This window comes from Fusarium phalaenopsidis (genome assembly GCF_050370095.1).
Source record: "Fusarium phalaenopsidis strain FUZ10S chromosome Unknown contig_32304, whole genome shotgun sequence".
Taxonomy (NCBI): Eukaryota; Fungi; Ascomycota; class Sordariomycetes; order Hypocreales; family Nectriaceae; genus Fusarium; species Fusarium phalaenopsidis.
Window position 1 is genome coordinate 3,813,659 of NW_028145404.1, and position 20,719 is coordinate 3,834,377.

The 20,719-nt window shown below is 54.2% G+C and overlaps 10 protein-coding genes across 10 annotated transcripts; 4 read left to right on the top strand and 6 right to left on the bottom strand.

Annotated features, from left to right (window-relative positions):
• Window positions 1-392: 392 nt before the first annotated feature.
• Window positions 393-4,718, top strand: LRP88_10445 (SKI complex subunit tetratricopeptide repeat protein SKI3; the record flags this gene model as incomplete). Its single annotated transcript, XM_083246903.1, has 2 exons — window positions 393-511; window positions 572-4,718. 2 exons carry the CDS (start codon window positions 393-395, stop codon window positions 4,716-4,718), a joined length of 4,266 nt encoding a protein of 1,421 aa, XP_083098016.1.
• A 137-nt stretch (window positions 4,719-4,855) lies between these two features.
• Window positions 4,856-5,596, bottom strand: LRP88_10446 (OB fold domain-containing protein; the record flags this gene model as incomplete). The annotated part of the gene is made up of 1 exon (XM_083246904.1): window positions 4,856-5,596. The coding sequence occupies one exon, from the start codon at window positions 5,594-5,596 to the stop codon at window positions 4,856-4,858; it is 741 nt and encodes a 246-aa protein (XP_083098017.1).
• Window positions 5,597-5,875: 279 nt separating this feature from the next.
• Window positions 5,876-6,822, top strand: LRP88_10447 (Vps51/Vps67-domain-containing protein; the record flags this gene model as incomplete). Its single annotated transcript, XM_083246905.1, has 2 exons — window positions 5,876-6,298; window positions 6,355-6,822. 2 exons carry the CDS (start codon window positions 5,876-5,878, stop codon window positions 6,820-6,822), a joined length of 891 nt encoding a protein of 296 aa, XP_083098018.1.
• A 138-nt stretch (window positions 6,823-6,960) lies between these two features.
• LRP88_10448 (GTP cyclohydrolase 1 type 2/Nif3) lies at window positions 6,961-7,971 on the bottom strand (the record flags this gene model as incomplete). Its single annotated transcript, XM_083246906.1, has 3 exons — window positions 6,961-7,622; window positions 7,675-7,838; window positions 7,889-7,971. The coding sequence occupies 3 exons, from the start codon at window positions 7,969-7,971 to the stop codon at window positions 6,961-6,963; spliced, it is 909 nt and encodes a 302-aa protein (XP_083098019.1).
• Window positions 7,972-8,446: 475 nt separating this feature from the next.
• On the top strand, window positions 8,447-8,838 carry LRP88_10449 (bola protein; the record flags this gene model as incomplete). Its single annotated transcript, XM_083246907.1, has 2 exons — window positions 8,447-8,531; window positions 8,645-8,838. The coding sequence occupies 2 exons, from the start codon at window positions 8,447-8,449 to the stop codon at window positions 8,836-8,838; spliced, it is 279 nt and encodes a 92-aa protein (XP_083098020.1).
• Window positions 8,839-9,174: 336 nt separating this feature from the next.
• On the bottom strand, window positions 9,175-11,656 carry LRP88_10450 (adaptin N terminal region-domain-containing protein; the record flags this gene model as incomplete). The annotated part of the gene is made up of 5 exons (XM_083246908.1): window positions 9,175-9,801; window positions 9,852-10,028; window positions 10,081-10,649; window positions 10,699-11,336; window positions 11,427-11,656. 5 exons carry the CDS (start codon window positions 11,654-11,656, stop codon window positions 9,175-9,177), a joined length of 2,241 nt encoding a protein of 746 aa, XP_083098021.1.
• Window positions 11,657-12,649: 993 nt separating this feature from the next.
• On the bottom strand, window positions 12,650-15,387 carry LRP88_10451 (ATP-dependent DNA ligase; the record flags this gene model as incomplete). Its single annotated transcript, XM_083246909.1, has 2 exons — window positions 12,650-14,172; window positions 14,781-15,387. 2 exons carry the CDS (start codon window positions 15,385-15,387, stop codon window positions 12,650-12,652), a joined length of 2,130 nt encoding a protein of 709 aa, XP_083098022.1.
• Window positions 15,388-15,725: 338 nt separating this feature from the next.
• On the top strand, window positions 15,726-16,623 carry LRP88_10452 (armadillo-type protein; the record flags this gene model as incomplete). Its single annotated transcript, XM_083246910.1, has 2 exons — window positions 15,726-15,889; window positions 16,089-16,623. The coding sequence occupies 2 exons, from the start codon at window positions 15,726-15,728 to the stop codon at window positions 16,621-16,623; spliced, it is 699 nt and encodes a 232-aa protein (XP_083098023.1).
• Window positions 16,624-16,952: 329 nt separating this feature from the next.
• LRP88_10453 (small subunit rRNA maturation protein TSR4) lies at window positions 16,953-18,216 on the bottom strand (the record flags this gene model as incomplete). Its single annotated transcript, XM_083246911.1, has 2 exons — window positions 16,953-18,035; window positions 18,097-18,216. The coding sequence occupies 2 exons, from the start codon at window positions 18,214-18,216 to the stop codon at window positions 16,953-16,955; spliced, it is 1,203 nt and encodes a 400-aa protein (XP_083098024.1).
• Window positions 18,217-18,456: 240 nt separating this feature from the next.
• On the bottom strand, window positions 18,457-20,369 carry LRP88_10454 (T-complex protein 1 subunit zeta; the record flags this gene model as incomplete). The annotated part of the gene is made up of 6 exons (XM_083246912.1): window positions 18,457-18,701; window positions 18,753-19,734; window positions 19,799-20,035; window positions 20,096-20,117; window positions 20,169-20,263; window positions 20,328-20,369. 6 exons carry the CDS (start codon window positions 20,367-20,369, stop codon window positions 18,457-18,459), a joined length of 1,623 nt encoding a protein of 540 aa, XP_083098025.1.
• Window positions 20,370-20,719: the final 350 nt, after the last annotated feature.

The window sequence follows — 20,719 nt, forward strand, 5'->3', positions numbered from 1 at the left end:
TAATAGACTTAATTCTATCCCAACCGTGTTATTTGTCTCGTGATACTTGTGACGGAGGTTAATGGTGTTTGTGGTTGTGCTGGTGGGGGTGGAGGTGGCTGGAAACGGTGTATCTTCGGTTATTGATATGCAGCAAAATGACATAATACTCTCAGCCATAGGGCGATGTCAACCGTTGCCCACCTTCAACAGCATCTCATATCCTGCCCTTTCACTTTCAATCCCTCCTTTCAACCTCTGTTGCAAACTGTTATAAAGAATATTAAGTCCCGTGGAAATATTGCCTATGAGACTCGTCACTAGATAAGCACGCCTGCCTGATCATCACACCCTGAACCTCACGAATCGAGCGTGGTGGGGTTACTCCCACAAACAACACAGCCTGGGCAATCATGTCCGGAACCAAGGCAGCCCTCAAAGCAATCAACGATGCTATTCGCCAGCAAAAGTTTGACGATGCAGTGAGCAAGGCCCGAGAACTTATAGAGAAGGACTCAAAGAATTATCAAGGGTGAGTGAGGACCTAATAGCTACCCCGCCATGAGCAGCCTATGCTGACATCTATTTCAAGGCACATCTTCCTGGCATTTGCCCTGGACAAGAAGGACAGACTCGATGAGGCTCAAGAGACCTATCGCTCTGCGACATGGCTTCGTCCCCAGGAGGCACAAGCTTGGCAGGGCCTGATCAAGCTATTTGAGAAGCAGAACGCCAAGAAGCTGATCGATTACCAGCAGGCTGTCGTCAACCTGGCCCAGATCTACCACGCTGCCGAGGATCTATACAAGGCCCAAGACGTGGTGGACAAGTTTGTCGATTTTGCTCGCGTTCACGGCGACGAGCTACAGTACGCCGACGCTCTCTGGATACAGCTTCCCGAGAGCCCCCTCTACGGCATCCTCGAGGGTCGATTTCCCCACCCCGCAAAGTCCTACGAGACCATTGCGCACCTGATCGAAAAGTTTGAGAAGCACCGGATAAACACCCTCATTGGAGAGCGCCGGACAAAACTGGGCGCGAAGTTATCCGAGGTCACTATCGAGGCCAAGCGGGAGGTCTACAGCCAGAGCAAGCTCGAGCACGTCTACCGGCAGCTTATCAACTGGACAAGCGACGATGATCTCAGAAGGACGTATGAGGAGAAGCTCTTGCAGCTTTGCTACGACCGGCTGCTCGTTGCGCCAGCTGGTGTTGAAAAAGACCAAGAGCGTGAGAAGGTGCTTGACATTGCCAATGGCATGGTTGCTATCAAGCACCCCTACAGACTTGCCTGGGATATCGCGATAGAGTGGCAGGACAAGAAGGAGACCAAGGAGTGGGATGTTGACATCCTGAGGGCGTATTGCTCATTCTTCCCCGAGAGTGATCTTTACAAGGTTATCACGAGCTTCCTGACGAGTCCCATCTCGCCCTTTCCCCCAGAAAAGCCCCAGGAGAAAGCAGCACCAGATGGTACTGGGTCCGATGAGAGCGAAGATGACGAGGATGGCGGAGTGCCTACCCTTGTTGTTCCCCTGACCGACGAGGACCGTCTGAACATGATGACAGAAGGCATCACCACTGCCGACTCTGTTTTTGCCTATCGGCTAGTTGGTCAGTATTTGCTTCACGTTGGAGAGTATGAGAGTACTGTCGAACTGATGCGAAAGGCGCTGGCCCTCCTTGTCAAGGAGCGCAAGAAGACAGGGCTATCGTTTACCTACACTGAAGATGCCTATTACCTCTCGCTTGGTACAGCCTTGGTGTACTACCAATCCCCGCGGCATCATCAGGAAGCCAAGAACCTCTTCGACAAGGTTCTTGAGCGAGACACTACTTCTACTGCTGCCCTGATCGGCGTTGGCCTCATTTACGAAGAAGAGGAGGAATACGACCAGGCCATTGACTTCCTTAGTCGTGCATTGAAACGCGATGAAACCAACATCCGAGTCAAGTCGGAAGCCGCTTGGGTCAAGGCGCTCAAGGGAGACTGGCAAACAGCGAAAGAAGAGCTGCAGGAGTGCCTTGAGCCCCTAGAAAAGCAAGGAGCTGCCTCGAAGGAGTTGCTAGGCGAGACTCAGCACCGTCTGGGAGTTTGTGTCTGGAATATCGACCCAAGCAAGGCAGCGCGGAAACAACGCAAGGGAGAGTGCGCATATGCCTACTGGCTGAGTGCACTCAACAATAACCTCAGCCACGCGCCATCATACACATATCTCGGTGTCTTTTACGCCGACTATGCCAAGGACAAGAACAGATCGCGAAGATGTTTCCAAAAGGCACTGGAGCTTTCACACGCCGAGGTGGTTGCAGCCGAGCGACTGGCCCGGTCCTTTGCGGATGACGGAGACTGGGATAGAGTTGAGCTGGTCGCTCGCCGCATTGTTGAATCGGGCAAGGTGAAGCCACCGCCAGGATCTAAGAGAAAGGGCATCAGTTGGCCATTTGCAGCGCTGGGAGTGGCCGAGCTGAACAAGCAAGAGTTTCACAAGGCCATTGTATCATTCCAGGCGGCGCTTCGTATCACTCCCGAGGACTACCACTCTTGGGTTGGTCTTGGAGAGAGTTACCACAACTCTGGCCGGCATATCGCTGCCACCAAGGCCATTCTGAATGCCCAGAGGCTCGAGGAGGAGACCGAGGCGGACATCTCAGGGGACACCTGGTTCACAAAGTACATGCTTGCCAACATCAAGCGAGAACTCGGCGAATACGACGAGTCCATCTCTCTGTACAAGGCGGTTATAGAAACACATCCCGACGAGGAGGGCGTCATTATTGCTCTGATGCAGACAATGGTGGACAGTGCTCTTACGTCAGTTGAGAAGGGGTTGTTTGGAAAGGCAGCTCAGCTTGCTGTTGACACAATCGAGTTTGCCAAGGCGACCGAGGGCGGCGTGCTTGAGACGTTCAACTTTTGGAAGGCCGTGGCTGATGCTTGCTCGGTCTTTTCGTTAGTACAGAGCCGTACCAAGGACTTTCCCACTCAGTCTATCCGAGAACTGCTTGAAGGCAGCTCGCAAGAGGCCTACGAGATCTTTGCGAGCGTGGACAAGGTGGGCACTGAGGTGGTTTTTGCCAAGGGCCTGTATGCAGATGATGAGCAGCCAGGTGTCGACCTCACTCGATGCATCCACGCGACAATCTTGTGCCACAAGCAAGGCGTGCACATCTCATCCAACGACCGTCACGCTCAGGCGGTGGCCTACTACAACCTTGGATGGGCAGAGCACCGTGCCCACGTCTGCCTCCCCTCGGAACTCAGGAAGAAGTCGAGCAACTACGTCAAGGCTGCGGTGAGGTGCTTCAAGCGCGCTATCGAGCTTGAGGCTGGAAACTCGGAGTTCTGGAACGCTTTGGGTGTTGTGACGAGCGAGATCAACCCTTCAGTGTCTCAGCACGCCTTTGCAAGAAGTCTCTATCTCAATGAGAGGAGCCCTGTGGCCTGGACAAACCTGGGAACGCTGGCTCTCTTGTCTGGGGATATTCAACTTGCCAATGAGGTCTTTACACGAGCTCAGTCAACAGATCCTGACTACGCACATGCTTGGTTAGGACAGGGATTCGTGGCTCTTCTGCATGGCGATGCGAAGGAAGCTCGAGGACTATTCACTCATGCCATGGAGATTGCGGACTCATCCTCTGAACCGACTCGACGGCACTACTCGAGCTCCATGTTTGACCACATCCTCACGGTGACTCCCAACGACCTCAACGTGGCGAACCTCATCCAGCCGCTCTTTGCACTCAACCAGTTCCAGAGCCTCAAGCCGCAGGACTTGGCCTTTGGACACCTGGCAACTCTCCTTCAGGAACGTACACACGAGAGTGGACGGGCTGTCGATACACTTGAAAAGATCTCTTCGACTATCGAGGCTGACTATGAGAGCACCGAGTCATCTGAGAGCCTTGCTAAGTTTGCCCTGGCCAAGACGGATCTGGCGAGAGCTTACCTCGCGGCAGGGTCTTATGAAAAGGCTATTGAGTGTGGTGAGCTGGCGCTTGGTCTTAGCAGCGAGGAGGCAGAGAACGAGCTTTCCAGTGAGCAGCGTAAAAAGGCGCGACTTTCTGCTCACTTGACAGTCGGTCTCGCGCAGTACTTTGACAGTCAGTTCGATGAAGCTGTCTTATGCTTCGAGTCTGCTCTGGAAGAGTCTGATGGGAACCCTGATGCAGTTTGTCTCTTGGCTCAGGTTCTCTGGGCTCAAGGATCCGAGGCCTCGCGAGACAGGGCACGGGAAGCATTGTTTGAGGTGATTGAGAGCCGGCCTGATCATGTTCAGTCGGTGCTCCTCCTTGGTGTCATTGCCCTGCTCGACAATGACGAGGATAGTCTCGAGGCAGTTGTGGAGGAACTACACGGCCTCCGCACAAACGACAAGGTGACGGCCTCAGAGCAGTCCAAGATTGGCCAAGTATTACGTGCGATCGCCACACTCGGTGAGGGCAAGACAGAAGACGACATGAAGACTCAGATCCAGACGGACATTATGCTGTACCCTGATCTGCCCCACGGTTGGGCTGCTCTGGCAGAGTCTGCGGGCGACGAACACGCAGCGCAGATGGCGCTCAAGGTGGCAGCCAGGGGTATCCCTCCATGGGGTCTGCTCGAGGCCCAAGATCTGGCCGAGGCGTATGCTGGAACTGAAACTGCTGGTGATGCTCAGACAGCAGCGGTGCTGGCGCCTTGGGAGCAGAGTGGATGGAATTCGCTGGCCGTCGCAACTGAAGGAATCTAAAGAAAGGAGTTGGTCTAGATGCTGTACGAAGAAACGATCGTGAAAGATGTCATGGATAGCGGAAAAGAGTCATGTCTTGTCATGTAGAAAAGGGGGTATCTACCTGTATAACGCCAAACACATCATCCCAAGACCTTTCATGATGCCTGCTGTTGCTCATTTTGTCTGATCTCCTCCTTCAACCTCGCCAATCTACCATCCGCCCACGTCTTTTGCCATGCTTCGATCTTGCCGCCCAGCAAGACGCATTTCTCGGGCTCGAGCAGGAGAACTCCGCGAGCGAGTACCGTTCCAGCCTTGAGGAGCATCTTTTCGCCAATTTGGGTCTTTCCAACGCTGATACCGTCGATACGCTTTAGTTCTAGGGCGTATAACTTGGCGCCCTTGCAATCCTGCACCACGAGCCTGTGCGTCGCCTTCTTGCTCGTAGCCCTCGCGTTGGCTGCTGCTGCTGTCGTTGGACGCTGCTGAGTCTGCTGAGTCTCAGGATTATCGTCATCTTCTGCCGTGACGCGGACAACCTCCCTCCCACGCGTCGTCTCTCCCCTCGCAACAGCCTCCATCTCTTCGACCTGCTCCCACCGACTCAGCGAGATGTTCTCCACATCTAGAACCTGCACGTGCACAGGCCTCGGGAGACGACGCTCGCGAGATTCCGGCGAGTCTGCATCTGGTGGTAGACTTTGTAGTGAGGCCGTGTTTATGAGGGTGCTGTTGGTGATGTCTGCTGCTAGGAGGCGGGCTTTTGCTGTTGCTACAAGAGAAGGCAGTGGAGGTGGAGGAGACCTCGCTGTGATGAGGGAGTTTAGAAAGGTTGTAGATGGGTATGGGAGATTCTGAGCCAGTATAGAAGCTCTAAGCTGCCCGCTGAGGTCCATTTTCAAGGCTGTCGAGACTCGAGGTTGTACCATCGCCAAGTTAATCTGTGGTGTTTTTGCAGCCTCGCTGAACAATGACGTTCCAGGCGGCTGAAAGTGGGCCCGCCCCTATAACTTAGCGCCTCGACCCCCTGCATTGTCCACTGAAGGCCTCCACCGTGTCCCCCCGAGCATCTCAGCCTCAGCCTTGTCCCGTACATCCCCCTCGAACGTTTAGATCTAGACCGCTTCAAAGTGAGGGCATCACCAACTATCGAATTCATTCACCGTCAGCCAAAAATGTCCACCATCGCTTCTCCCCGCGAACCTCCCCGCAGGACACCGACATCATCTACACGTCCATCCTTCGAGACAACCCGGTCGGCCATCGCATCACCCGTCCTCGGCCAAGCGCCCGCGTTCACTCCCCAGCCGCGCAAGACCTCCTCCAATCGAGCTGCCCTTAGAGAGTACTATAATCTAAGAGCACAGGCCCCACGGATCGAGATACCTGACTCGGAAGTGCCAGCCAGCGAGCTTGACGGACCCGACTTTGACCCTGAGGAGCATGTCAGCAAGGTTGTCGCAGGGAGCAGCCTTGAGGAGCTGCTGAGGCTGTATACACGCGTCGTGGGTGAAGTGCGGGCGCTTGATGCGGAGAAGAAGGCGCTGGTCTATGATAATTACAGCAAGCTAATTACGGCGACTGAGACTATTCGCAAGGTACATCTCCCTATTGCCATTGCGATACTGCAGGTATGCTGACTTGGACCCCCTAGATGCGAGCGAATATGGACCCCTTAAATCCAATGGCCTCAACTCTCGACCCCGCCATTGCCCAGATCTACAGTCAAGCATCTTCTATACGAGATGCCCTCCGCGAGACAGTCCCAGCACCAGATTCGGACCAAGGCAAGAAGCGTGAAACAGAGGCGAGGCAGCAACGCACAAGGGAGCTGGCAGCACAGGTCCTAGCGACGCCAGAGAGGATACGCAATCTAGTCAAAGAGGGCAAGGTTGCGCAGGCGCGGAGAGAATGGGTCATGCCGAGGAAGTTGCTAGAGTCATGGAAAGAGAAGGGAATCGGCGGGAGCGACGTCGACGAGTGCATCCAAGAAGGCGACGAGGCCCTGAAGCAACCAGAGCTCAAGAGCAGCACCCCTAGTCCAAGGATATCAAGAGACGAGCGCCTATCCAGGGACGGACGACTATCGAGGGATAGTCGAGTTTCCAGGGATGAACGGTGATATATGACGGATCGAATATACCCAATGCTTTTAATAGTAATCTTCTCATCACCTAACGCCCAACCATGAGATGTCAGCTCCAACCGCCTCGCCTCTAATATGACACAACGCATGGTATCTTGAAAACCGCCCCTCGTATCACTTTAATTCAAGATCGTGCACGTCCAGAATGGTAAACGGATCCTTGTCATACTCGCTTGTCACCACTTCGGCTTCGGGCACTGATTTCCTCAACTGCTCCTCCAGCAAGGGCCCAAGTACCTCCTTAAGGTATCCGCGCTCGGAATTGCTGTGAAACACCTGGACGAGAGTGCGGCCCTGCTGGATGGCCCGCAGCGCAGAGTGATGGCTCGTCTCACCCGTCACCAGCAGGTCGACGTCGGCCTTCTTCAGAACATCATAGCCGCTACCGGCGCAGACGCCGAAACTCTTGACCTTGGTGGTCTTGACTTCGGCGCCCACAGGCGAGGCCACCATCAAGTGCTGGAGACCGCCGAGCTTATCGGCAAGGCGGATGAGGATCTCGGGAAGGGCCACCTCCTTCTCAAAGCGGCCGATAGCACCATAACCCGCGCCCTCATGGGTCTGGGGTGCAGTCTTGCAGGGGATGGCGACGGACCGCTCCGAGCTGTGTGGCCCAGCGACGATGTTAGCGAGCCACGTGTTGAGGCCCTCAGGAGCGGCATCGACTGCCGTGTGGGGACAGTAGACGGCGATGCCAGCCTTGGCCAGGTGTAGGAGGGTGGCCTGCTGAGGGTCGTTGTTGGTGATGGACTTGAGACCGCCAAAAATGAAGGGGTCTGCGCAGTGTTAACAAGGTTCAGAAACATGAAGAGTTAGACGTACGGTAGCTGACAATGACGCTCACGCTCTGGGCAATGGCATCAACGGCAACTTGGAAGGTCAAGTCGTTTGTCACCAAGACACGAGGACTCCTTTTCTTAGCGTCAGTCTCCGAGTTGCCAACAAGTAGGCCAACATTGTCCCAAGCTCCGTCAGCCAGCTCTTCGGGGTACCTGATATCTATCAGTATGTCGAACTTTGACGGTGAAGAGAGGGGCCATACAGCTTCTGCATGGAGTCCACAACAAGCTTAGTGAAGGTGGATGGCTCAACCTGCCAAGCACCCCAAGCTCCAGAGTCAGGCATTTTGGGTGAAGGTGAGTTGGGATGTTGGTGAGATGAAGTTGGACCACGACAAGAGGAGCAGGATCTGCTCAGAGTTGTCAGAGACGTGAATCGGGTTGAGAATATGGATCTAGCAGATGCTGAAGATGTTGAGCGGAGAAGAAGCAGTTGACGATTCAATCTCAGAACAGAGCCTCTCATAGTAGAACAAGCCCGTGAACAGCAGAGAGAAGGTGTTACTGGTCAGTATATCAGCTCCTGCCTCATGCAGCTTGCACCAAAAAGCAAAGGGTCCAATGAGCTCATACCGTGCCAATTGGTGAGAAGCACACACTGTCCGATCAAGTGGTCGGTGCACCCGCTCCAGGTGCCGAGAAACTCTACCTTACCCCACGATGATATCTAATCAATCAATCTTTCATCGCCAACAGCCTCTGACTCCTCCTTCCCACACGCTCCTTTTTTGACCCTTCAACTCTTAAACACATACACAAACATGTCGCAAATCACAGACGAGACTATGCGCGAGGCCATCAAGGAGCGCCTCGGTGCCGTTCACGTTGAAGTCACAGACATGTCCGGTTAGTAAACCTGCCCAAGCAACCCCTCCATGGTTTACCCCTCCACGCGCCCTCTTCCAACGTCACATTGACAGCCCGATCCCGGAGAATTCATCGCTAACCCGAAAGACAAGGCGGCTGCGGACAAGCCTTCAACTCCCTCATCGTCTCCTCCCAGTTCCAGGGCCTCAACTCCCTCAAGCGCCATCGCCTCGTCAACGCCGCCCTAAAGGACGAGATCGCCAACATCCACGCCTGGACTGCCAAGTGCCAGACCCCGGACGAGTACGCCAAGACCAACGAGGCCAACGACGTCGAGATGCAGTGATATACCAACAATGGACTTGGGCTTTACGAGAGGAAAAAAGGGCACGCGACACGAATGAGCAAGAATCACACGAGGTTGAGGTAACGAGATATCCGTACAGGGGCCGTCTTAAGGCATGCCGCCGTACACACTACGAGGAACAAATTCATCGACTTGATAATTAGAGGCTCTTTATTTGGCAAGCGTTCAACGCGATAACAAGACGATTTGGGTGGTCATCTCATATCATCTCATCTCTTTTGCGCCAGCACCATGTGTCAATGTTCTTTTCCCACCCAAGGGCTTCTCCAACTCCTTTATGAACTAACAGACAGACGTTTCCGACACACCACGCTTCTACAGGAGGCCTAGCAAATCATCACTGTCCTTCTTGGGCTGCTGTGGTGCCCCGCCGTGGGCCTGCTGCAGCTGCATCGCCGCTGGAAGAGGCTCGCTGGTGGCGGCACCTCCAAAGTTCAAGCCCTCGAATCCATTCATCAGATCGTTCATGCCGCTGCTCGGTCCAGCAGCAGGTGCAGCGCCGCTGCTTGAAGGCGCCGGTGCATCAAACATGCTCATCATGTCTGCCATAGCACCAGAGGGGCCACCAGATGCTGGGCTTGCCACGCGGTCAGGGGTTGCAGATGCGCTGTTCTGTTCCTGAGATGCAGGCGCCGCGCCGTCAAAATCGATATCCAGCAGGTTCTCAATGTTGTTCTGAGATGCGCCGCTGCCAGAGCCATTGGCCGCAGCGGCAGCAACGGATGCCGCGATGGGGTTGTCGGCGGCGTTTTGCCGTTGCTCCTGGATGGCAGCCCGCTGGATTTCGTCGGCGCCGAAGCGGCCCTTGCCAACAAACGACTCGGGAGGCTTGTGGTATACTGAGGCGAGAGTCGATAGCTCTGTAAGGAGCTGCTCGAGCAGAGCAGGGGGAAGGGTGGTCATGGTAGTTGTGATGGTGGGCTTCTGAGACAAAACGATGTTCTAACAGCTATTAGCAATTGCACAAACTCTTCACTTCTAAAGTCTCTTACCTTGGCAATCTCTGGGTCCGAAGACAGCAGACGCCAGTACACATACGCTCTGTCGCGGATATCGGGGTTATCGTTCTCCGCTGTAGCCGCCTGGAGCACCTTTTGCACAAGAGCTTGGTTGCTGCCAGGCTTCTTCAGGAAAAGCTTGACCACAGCTGTCAATATTTGGAGTTGTGTCTGCGTGCTCAGTCAGCGTCTGTCTCCAGGCCTTCTAGTCAACGTTGCTCACCTGTGTGAACTCCTCCATGAACGACTCGACGAAGCTCTCCAAGATCTCGTCGGCATTGTTGATCTTCTCAGCATATTCACCAACAATCCAGATCAGCGAACCGCGGGCGTTGGGCTCATCCAGCTCATCAATGTACTGGCACAGCGTGGGGATCACACCCTCGTAGCCAGGGTACTTGCGCAGGATATCCTTGATGACGACAACGACCTCCTGAACCACATAGTTGACCTTGGTTGAGATGAGGTCCTCGAGAGCGGCCACGCACTTCTCGCTGGCGCTCTCGATCTTGATGGCCACCTGACCGATAGCCTTGACAGCTCTTCGGACAAAGTCCATGTCAACTTCCAGGGCATACTCCTTCAACTCGGCAAGTAGCTGCTCGTAGTTGCTCTCATTTGCTATCCTCACCATAATCTCCAGCTTCTGGAGCTTGACATATGGTGGGTCAGTGTACTTGCAGAAGAAGACTCGCATCTCCTTGCTCAGGATGTCGGGCTTGGCTTGGAGGAGGAGATCAATATTTCGCAGAGCGACATACTGAACCTCGGGTGCCGAAGCAACCAGGGTGACTATACATATGTCAGTCAAAATTCCAATGGGGCATTGCGGTAGACATACCCAGTGGAGGGGCCATCTTCTTGAGGTATGACCTCACGAGCTCAGGGTTAAGCGCCTGCATGTGGATGAAAACAACCTTGACCGCAGCAAGAACCACACTAGGGTTGACATGCTGGAACTGAGGTGCCACACGCTCACAGATGTGCTCCGACTCCTTCTGATCCGTCGCGCCGTAGTTGGCCAGAGTAGTCAGGATGGTAACTCGTCCCCATTCGGTACATTCGTTAAGAGCCATGAGCAGCTTCTTCAGGGTCACAGGTGTAACGATCAATGCCCTCGTCTCAGGCGCCGTCTCGGTGATCTCAGACAGGGCCGTCACCGAGTTTGCGACGACCATGGGGTTAGGATCACCAATCAGCTCCTGGAGCATCTCCAAAAAGCCGTTTTCGATGCACATCTGCGGGTTGAGATCGAAGAGCTTGGCGACGCAGATGGCGGCCGTCTTGCGCACGTATGGTGATTCGTCCCGTAGCGTCTTCCTCAGGGGCTCCTCCATGTAATCCACCATCTTGTCTACTCTGATGCATCCCATCGTTCGGATCGCCAATGCTCGTATCAGTGGATTCGGGTCTTCAGAGTCTTGGACAAAGGTATTAACGGCGAGAATGCATAGATCGGGGTGCGACTTGGCGTAGTTCCTAAGTCCTCCTGTTAGCTCCTGACCCCACGAACACAATCCCAACCAAGCTCAAGCAAGGCCCAGCAGCTGTCAAGATTCATCCACCTACATCAAATAGAGATATACAAGCTTCTTCTGGTCGAGGTCGCCGGTTGCAATGTTCTTGAGCACGTCGGGGAAGAGAGCCGAAACATCCTTGCCAAGTGTCATGGCCATGATGGTCTTTTGGATCGACTCCTTGCGCTCGTAGGCATACTGCGAGACCAGGCCGGCGCGCAGCTCAAAGGTCTCGCCCTTGCGAGGCACGGCAAAGGCGCCGCGGATGCGATTCACCGCCATCGTCGAGGGAGTTCAAGGATCGTCGAGGGGCACGTGGCGGAAGAGATAGCTGAAGGAGGACGGGGGTTCTGACGTCCAGAAGGCAGCGGTGACAACGGGGGTCGAATTCGATAAGGCGAGTATTTCCTTTTAGCTGTCCTGAAGCGCAAAAGGCCGCATCCGCCGACGATGCTGCGTATCGGAGGATGCGTAAAAGATGGGAGGCGTCGTCGTCGGGGAAAGGCGACGTAAGAAAGGAGTTCGATGACCGGGTATGGATGAGGCAGACGCAACTGTCACTGAAGATGGACGCCAAGGCCACGAGGATGTGGACGGGCTGCCACCCACTGAAGTCGCAGCCTGGGCCCTGCCGCTCAGTGGACATAGTGGCACTGCCAACTCAGGTTCCCCCTAACTCTAAATTGCCGCCTGATTTCCGTTCCCGTGCAGCGTGGCTTCTATCGCTAACAATTATTTTTAGCCGCACACGGCTTAGTCACCTCCCGACATCGCCAACTCGAGAATCCAGTATCTACATCATCACGAGACCCTTGGTTGGGCTCTCCATGTGTTGATAGAAAATTAAACGACCTTGGTTGTCTCTTGGTAATAGTCTCGAGTTCTCTTCAATTCTGTCCGAGAAGATGCAGATGCCCTGAAGCAACATACCCCCTAAAATGGTGAGCAAGCTCTGTTCACACTCCAGCTTGCACCTCTCACAGCTCAATAGGCCAGTTTACCAAACCTCCGTCGCCTCTTCATCGAGGCTCGAACTGATGATGAGGAGAGAGAAATCTCTCGAAAGGCGGTGAGTTGGGCTGAAAATTCCGATGGCAAGACACTCACATAAACAGTTCTACAATGCTGTCCTCTTCATGGGATCAGTCGCCATCTTTAGTCTGATTGCTCAAAAGCTGAATGCTGGCAAATAGCCTTACATATGGCACTCATCGAGGTATATAAAATTGTATGGTTGGGGCAGCCATCATGATCAATTCAAGACTTCTTTGTTGCTCACTCTTCAACCTCGTCTGCCTCTTCCACTTCCTCAGCCCCGTTCTTATTCTCTTTCGTTGATGAAGCCTTTGCTTCCTGCTTCCGAAACAGTCCAGCCAAGAAATCGTTTGTGCTCGCCTCCTCCAGGCTCTTGTCCTCTCTCTTCTTCAAGAACCTCGGAAACCGTAGACTCAGCCCTCTCTCCTCACTGACTAAACCAATCGCTGCCGTATAAGTCGGGCTGAGCGTGATGTCTGCAAACGCCATCTCCCATACCTCCTGAGGTTCAAACCAGACATCTGGTCTTGGGCCTGAGTACTCCACAAAGCTCGGTTGTTGTGATCTTGTGTTCTTTGGCTCATCATTCTCCTCTCCATCATCGTAAAACTCTCTATTAGCCTTGTAAAAGGCATCCGTGAAACCAGACATGCACTTGCATACGGCTTCCAAGGCTCCCGTCTCCTCATTGCGACAAGCCATGAGAATAGGCGACCACCACTTCGATTTACGACCCTGTCCATGCCAAGCAGCAACGGGGATGAGGTCCAAAGTGTCGAAACTGGAACTATAGTCCTTTTTTACCTTGAGCCACGAATCAAGTCGCTTGTCTGGTTCATACGTCGCCAACAGTGGCTTTCGGCGAGACTTAGTCTTTGTTTCTCCTCCGTTCTCACCAGAAGAGTTCTTTGATTTGGCCTTTCCCTTCGCTTTAGCTTTTGATGCCGGCTTCTCGGCTTTTTCGGGCTCCTGCTCCTCAGCATCTCCAACGTATGGCAGTGCAGGCAGGTTATCCAAAATCTTGACCATTATTCCCTCACACTTGTTCTCCGTTGCAGATTTGAAGAAGTCGAGGACAGTTTCTGAGTCTGCTGACGTAGCATCAAGGCTCTTTACCCAAGTAAAGTGGTGAGGAACCTCTTTGAAGAGTGACCGCAGAAGCTCCCGTCGTTCTCGAAATGGACGGTCCAGTAATGGCTGACCATTCAGATACATGAGATCAAACGAAAACAGACACACGTCAATAGTGATGCTCCCGATGGCAACGTCCTTCCTTGCCCGGTTGGTGAGAGTCTGGAAATTCTTGAGCTCCCCGGTTGCTCGATCGACAGCCACCACTTCGCCTTCCATAATGAAGCTGTCGACGCTCTCACCACGGATTTTTGGCATCAACTCGACCAAGTCGGGGTACTTGTCTGTCATCAGCTCCAGATGCCGAGAGAAGATTGTGACTTTTCCGTGTTCGTCGCAGTGAATCTGAGCTCTCTGTCCATCATATTTGTATTCACAAGCAAAATCTCTTCCCTGGAGTTTAGTAAGCATCTCAGCCAGATCCCGTGTGATGCTTCCCAGCATAGGTCTGAGCGGGATGTGTAGAGCAATGCCACAGCGAATCAACAACTCTTCTGAGATGCCAATCTCGAGGAGGACTGGAACCAGGTCATCGTAGTTAGGACGTCTGGCGAAGCAAGCCTTGACGAGCTCTTCACCTCGGCCCCAGATCTCAGCCAATTCCTCCTTTTTGAGTTTGGACAATTCAGATGCTGATCTGAGGGGAAAATCTGCTTCCGGTGGGCGTGAAAGAAGAAAGGCCCTTGAGAGGGCGATGAGCATTGTTGTTTTGACAGCCCCAATACGCAACTAGACTTTCATTAACAAATGTGGTGGCACTGGCAGCTCCGGTTTCGTGCTCTTACATGCTGACATAGAGTTCTCACAATGAATCGGCTCTCCTCTCCGCCACGGGCATCCTGGAGCAGCCGATCCACCAGTCTTTGCTTTGCTTCTCCGCTACCTTGTCCTTGACTATTGGCGATCTTTACCAGAGACTGATACACAGCCTTGATTGTCAGGGGCTTTGGCTTCCTTAGAGTGAAACTCTGTTTCCTCTTTGCTTCGAAAGCCACGTCTCCAGCGTCGCCGTATTTGTCGTAGATGGCTTTCAGCGACTTGCTGTCGAGTCCGCAAACGTTTCGCAACGCTTTCGATATGGCGGATCCGCCCAAGCCCAGCTCTAGGGAAATGTATGGGGGTGATATTGAATTAGTCGCCAACCAGACCTATAGGAGTGAGCGACATTCTTGGAGAGGATTATTTGAGCTTACTGCTGGCAATAGGCTTGTCGGATCCCCTTCTATCAACACTCTTAGACAGTTGACCAGCGTGTCAACGATCTTTATGCGGCTTGTTGTTCCGCTAATCAAGACGAAGCAGCGAGTAAGGAGGGCGTAGGAGGCGTTGCCGCCTTCTGATGCCCAATGTTCTTCGAGCTGGGGGATATACTTGGACGGCTCAAAAGTGAGAGGAGACTCGTCTAGGGGTATCGATGTTGAAACCGTATCCTCAGCCATGCCAGCAGACTGTAGGCCGAGTGTAGGTTTCTTCGGGTCTCCGGATGCACTGGGCTTGGGCATTGTCGGAAGTGCTTTTGGTGGTTTTAACTCTGAAGCAGCAGGACTTTCGTCTCTGGATCCTGACCCATTCTGTTCGCTTGGCGTTGAACGAGTTCCCGTCTGGTTAGCCTGTCGTTCATTCGCAACTTCTTGATCCCATTCAGCCTGAAGTTTTCTGGCCAGTTCCTCGTCTGTAAGATTCTCTGGGGCATCTCTCGCTGTCTCATCTTTATCCTGAGCCTCTGGGGTTTTATTGGAAGCAGAACCATTCTGTCTTTGCTTGGAAAAGAAGTATTCCAGCCCTCGTGTAGGCACAGCTGACTGAGCACCATTGTTCAGCTTGCGCTTCTTAGTCGGGCTCGGCATGATGATTATCAGCGCTCAATATTAAAATTAAATCGTAAATATCTTGACGAGCAGAAGAAACAATCCAAGATCGCCAAGGATGCATCCATTCACGTCCATCAGTTCCAGCGCCAGGCACGCGCACCTCTATGACGATGGCACACGCGAAGCCACGTGACGTCCACTCCCGCTCCTCGAATCTCAGGAACCAGCCCCGCGACTCGACGCTAAACCCTTTTGGCACCCACAAACGAGTCCCTCACACAAACCATCGAAATCTTTCCTCTGCCCCACCATCGCGAGAACCTCCCCCCCGACATCCCCCTCTTAAACGACCACCCCCCCCTCACTCGCCCATCATGAACGGAGAAGACCCGCCTGAGCGACCCAACGAGATCGCCGACATCATCAACGGCCTCGAGCGATACAACCCCGAGGCTGTCGGCGCTCTCGAGACGTACCTGCAGGACCAATGCGAGCAAAAGTTCACTGACTGCAATGCCAACCGGACGCTGCTGAAGCTGTGAGTGCCCGACTTTGATATGTGCTTACCCTGGGTTATATGATGACTGCTTTGTCAACGTTTCCTATTACCTGACTTGTGGCGGGTTGAATCAACTTGGCCACAGATGAAGTCACCTATAGTGTATCTGAAATATCCAACGCCTCATCCCCAGCTGTCACTATCACCCCTGCCGAATTGAGGCTAACTTCACTCTCAGCTACCAGCTCAACCCCGACCGCATCAGGGATGAGGTCATCACCAACATCCTGGTCAAGACCATGACCCAGTTCCCCTCGTCGCAGTTCTCCCTCGCCCTCCACCTCATCAACCCCTCATCCGTCGTCACTGGCGACCTCGGCGAGGCCATCACCAAGCTCCGCTCCCTCAACGGTGAGCTCGAGGGTGCCCAGTACGCCCGCTTCTGGGCCGACCTCGACGACGACATGGTTGCCGACCTGATCGCCGACATCCCCGACTTTGAGGACCTCATCCGCCACCGCATCGCCCACCTCGTCTCACAAGCCTTCCGCGAGCTCAAGCTCAGCCACCTCGAGTCGTGGCTGGGTCTCGACAACGAGGAGGCGACTAAGAAGTTCGTCACCGAGGTTGCTGGCTGGTCTGTTGAGGACGACGGTACCGTCAAGGTGCCCTCGAACCCTGACAACGAGGCCAAGAAGGCCGAGATCCGCGAGGACGTGTCCGTGGAGCAGTTCTCCAGGGTGCTCCGGCGGTCATGGGAAGACACCGTTTAGGGTTTCGGTTGCAGCGTGTGAAAGGGTTCCTGCACACCTCCTCGTCGATGGACCTGACATGACAGACGACTTCATGATACGGGATGGCAGGAAGGGCAGGCAGGAATGGCTTGGCTAGGCTAGCATGGCAGCATGGAGGGGGTTACAAAATCTAGGCGTTTAATCGGACATGAACATGTTATTGCTAAGCATCCAAGGATCTAGAGCATCCATAGAACTTTGCGATCTGTTGGAATACCCTTGCTCGGGTTCACATACGAAACGAAAGTGGCTACCGCCGTCTATTGTGCTTTTGATCCCTTGGCTTATCCACTGGCATGTCCAAACATTTACTTGCCCTTGGACAACTCCTCCCACTGTACGCCAGCCCACTCTTCTACATATCCAGGCTCTCCCACCGGTGTGCCACGCGGCGAGCAGTCCTTCTCGCACACGCCCACGATGATAGTCCCCCACTCCATACCCTCCAGGCTCAGATCATCCGCCTCCAGCTCAGCGATGGCATTTGGCGTAAGTTGGACCTCAAACACCCTCCTGGCGGTACAGTTGCTGCACCGAGGAATAGCACCCTTTGTCAGAGCCTCGCCAACAGCGTCCTTCTTGGAGTACAGAAGCGGCGTACCCGCAAACTCATAACGAATAACCTGATCCGGGTTCTGCGCCAGACGGTCCGCAAACTTCTGGAAGGTGGCGTCCATGGAGGACTCGAAGGCCTCGCGATCCAGCACAGAGGGCTCCGCAGCATCAGCGTCCTCGAGTCGAGCGTTGGTTGGTACCTTGCTAGGCGTAGGGTCGAGCGTCTCGTAGTCTGCGTCGGCGAGGTAGAGGGTGGGATAAGGCTTTGCCCGGGCGTCCAGCGCGGGCCAGGGTTCAGCGGCGGGAGGAGGTGTTGCCGGTGCGTCCTTGATGTTGAGGGACTCGGCAAAGGTCTTTGTGAATGTGGTAGTGGCTGGTTCTAGTGATGCAGGCTTTGCGGGCTGTGAAGAGGAGGAGAAGGGGTTCGCTGGTGCCCCGGAACTGAAGGGGTTGCTTGAGGAGCTGAAGGGATTCGCACCGCCGCTAGAGAAGGGGTTTGCGCCAGAAGCACTTCCAAGACCCTTGGCTCCAAACAGCGTCTCTCCCAAGCCGGGACCCTTGTTCTCCGATTCCTTTGTCTCTTCCTTCTTCTCCTCCTTGGGCTCTTGCTTGGGCGTCTCCTCCTTCCATACTCTCACGCCACGCAAGGCGCGAATGCTGCCCTCCTTGCGCCGACAGGTCTCTCGACGGCAGGCAAAGACATAAAGACGTCGCTCGTGCTCGGGGAATCGCTCAGGTAGTTCGCCATTAAGCTGAAGGATTAGGGCCATGAGGTCCTTGCAGACCTTGCATCGTGCATAAGCTGCGCTGGGAGCGCTCTCGGGGTCTAGCCATTCCTAGCTACCAGTTAGTCTGGCAAAGGTCTACACATCTATTACACGGCGCCCAAGTACGTACAGGATGGCCACCGAGTTTGCTGATGGTGTCTTCCTCGGCATCCTTGGAGGCATAGCCCAGGAGGACGTTCGTCTCCTCAAACTCGCCGCCGTCCGAGGAATCGGAATCGTATGAAGCCATGGTTGTGATATTGGGTTGTTGCTGGGCTGTGATGGCGGGGTCAAGATTTTTTTTTTCTTGGAGTTGATGTTGAATGCGGGGCTTAGCGTGGTGTACATACAACCCCTGATAACAGACATACACGCACTCTTGCAAGAGAGATATTGGATCACAGCAGTTGAAATATTAAGGACGCAAGTCGTAATCATGTCAATTACGCCCCAGAGCCTTTTATCTAGCCTCTTTTTAACGTGGTATCTCCTACATGTGATCGTTAGGTCCATCCATGCCAGGCCCCGGTCCGCCTGCTCTACCCATCTGTCGAGCCTTCAACAACTCGTCGCACAGAAGAAGGTTAGATGCGATACTCGAGCTAGAGGCGATGCAGTTTCGGAGGACTCGGTAGGAGTCAAAGACGCCGGCCAGCTCGGGGTCCATGGGCTCTCCGGTCTCAAGGTCCAGGCCAACGACGGCGCCGTCAGCGTGCTCGTCCTGCATATCCGCAACTATAATACCATTAGCCAGTGTCCATGCCTCAATAAAAGACAAGCACTTACGAGCATCCTGAATGTCAAGACCGGCGTTGGCAGCCAGGGTCTTGGGAATAATAAGCAGAGCATCGGCGAAAGCCTCGACTCCCCACTTGGCCTTGCCCTTGACTGACTTGCCAAAGGCATCGCTCTTCAGGTGGGCAGCGCAGGCGACCTGGAAGGCACCAGCTCCGGGAACAACCGACTTGTCAACAATCATGTTGTAAACACTTCGCAGACCATCTCTCACGGCGTCTGTCACCTGGGCGATGGTGTGCTGGTTGGGTCCCTTGATCATGAGGGTCACCGACTTGGGATCCTTGACCTCCTCGACAAAGGTGTACTTCTCCTCTCCAAGGGTCTGCTCGTAGACGAGACCGGCCCAGCCCAGAACATCCTCAGACAGGTCGTCAACGCTGTTCTGAGCAACACCACCGCACACGAGCTGAAGACGCTCCATGTTCCTTCGCTTGGCTCGTCGAAGAGCAAGAATGTTGTTCTTGGCGAGGACGTCGAGAGACAGGGGGTCAATGCCCTTCTGGTTGATAACGACAAAGTTCTTTGAGCCGTCAGTACCGCACAGCTCCTGCTTGAGCTCGACAATCTTCTTCAGCTTGGCATCGACAAATCGGCGCTCGCTCTCGACAAGCTTGTCGCGCTGCTCGGCGCTCGAGTAGAAGAATCCAGAGTTAATCTCGGACTTTTCGTACTCCAGGCTGACGTTGAGGGTCAGGATGTAGCAGTTCTCGAGTCGCTTCGGCATATCGGGGTGTCGGGCACCATGGTCCAGGGCCAATCCACGGATCAGCCGGGTGTCGGAGGCTGTTCGGTGCTGCATCTTCATAATCTCAACCATGTGCAGATCGGGCTTCGCGGGCTCCTGGTAGATGGCGAGGACGGCGTCGACGATATCGGGAGTGAGCTTGGCGGCCAGGGTGGCGTTGAGCTTGGTGGCGAGCGATGTTCGCGCGACGCTGATGAGGAGTTCTCGGTCGACCTCCTTGGGGAGCTTGAAGGAATCAAGGAACTGCGACGTTGAGCTACAGTCTGGAGAGTGCGATCGCAGGACTCACCTTCAAGGCCTCGATCTTGGCAACCTCGAAACCATCGGTGATAATACGAGGGTGCAGTCCCTCAGAGATGTATCGGTCTGCCTGCTTCAGGAGCTCGCCCACCAACATAACGACAGAGGTGGTTCCGTCACCGCAAATGTCGTCCTGCGCAGTCGCTGCTCGGGCAATCATGACGGCGGTGGGATTTTGTATTTGCATCTCTCGAAGAAGAACGTTGCCATCTTTGGTCAGCTTGATCTGTAGTTATCGGTGAGTAAAGGGGTCGTTTTTGAGGAGCACTTGGATAGGCAACGGTACCTGTCCCGCACCGTCGACAAGCCTGCAAAGGGGTCAGCTAGAGCGCAGAAAAAGTGACATGAGTGGCGCTCACATCTTGATTGTGCCTCGGGGGCCCAGGTTGGACTTGAGGACATCTTGAAGACCTTCACCGGCACTGATGTTGACCTTGAGAGCTTCGCCCCTCCTCTGCGACAACGGGGTTAGCAGGCGGCGAGGCCACTTGTCTGCGGGGGGTATAACAGGAACGCACTCGGGACTCGGCCTTGGGGTTGAGAAGCTGGGCAGCCGACATAGTTGAGATCGGGGCGCTCGATGCACACGGATACTATGTCGAGAAGTACGAGGTCGGGGGGAGAGGTTGAGATAGTGGGAGGTTTGCGATTTCGTAATCCCACAAGCTGGAGCGAGCAGCTGTGCTATTGCCTGTGCGTGCTAGGCTGGACATTTTTTCTGCCCCTCCAGAGGGTAAAGGCGGTGTAAGGTGAGGGCACCGAGGGGTACTGGGCTCGGTGAGGGGCCAATCATAATGGAGAATTTGACTTGATCTGGACTCACCGAGAACATATCAAGAACTTACAAGAGCATTGCACCTGCTAACATGGGAATTCAATGCTCTTCTTCATCTATATGCGCCTTTATCAT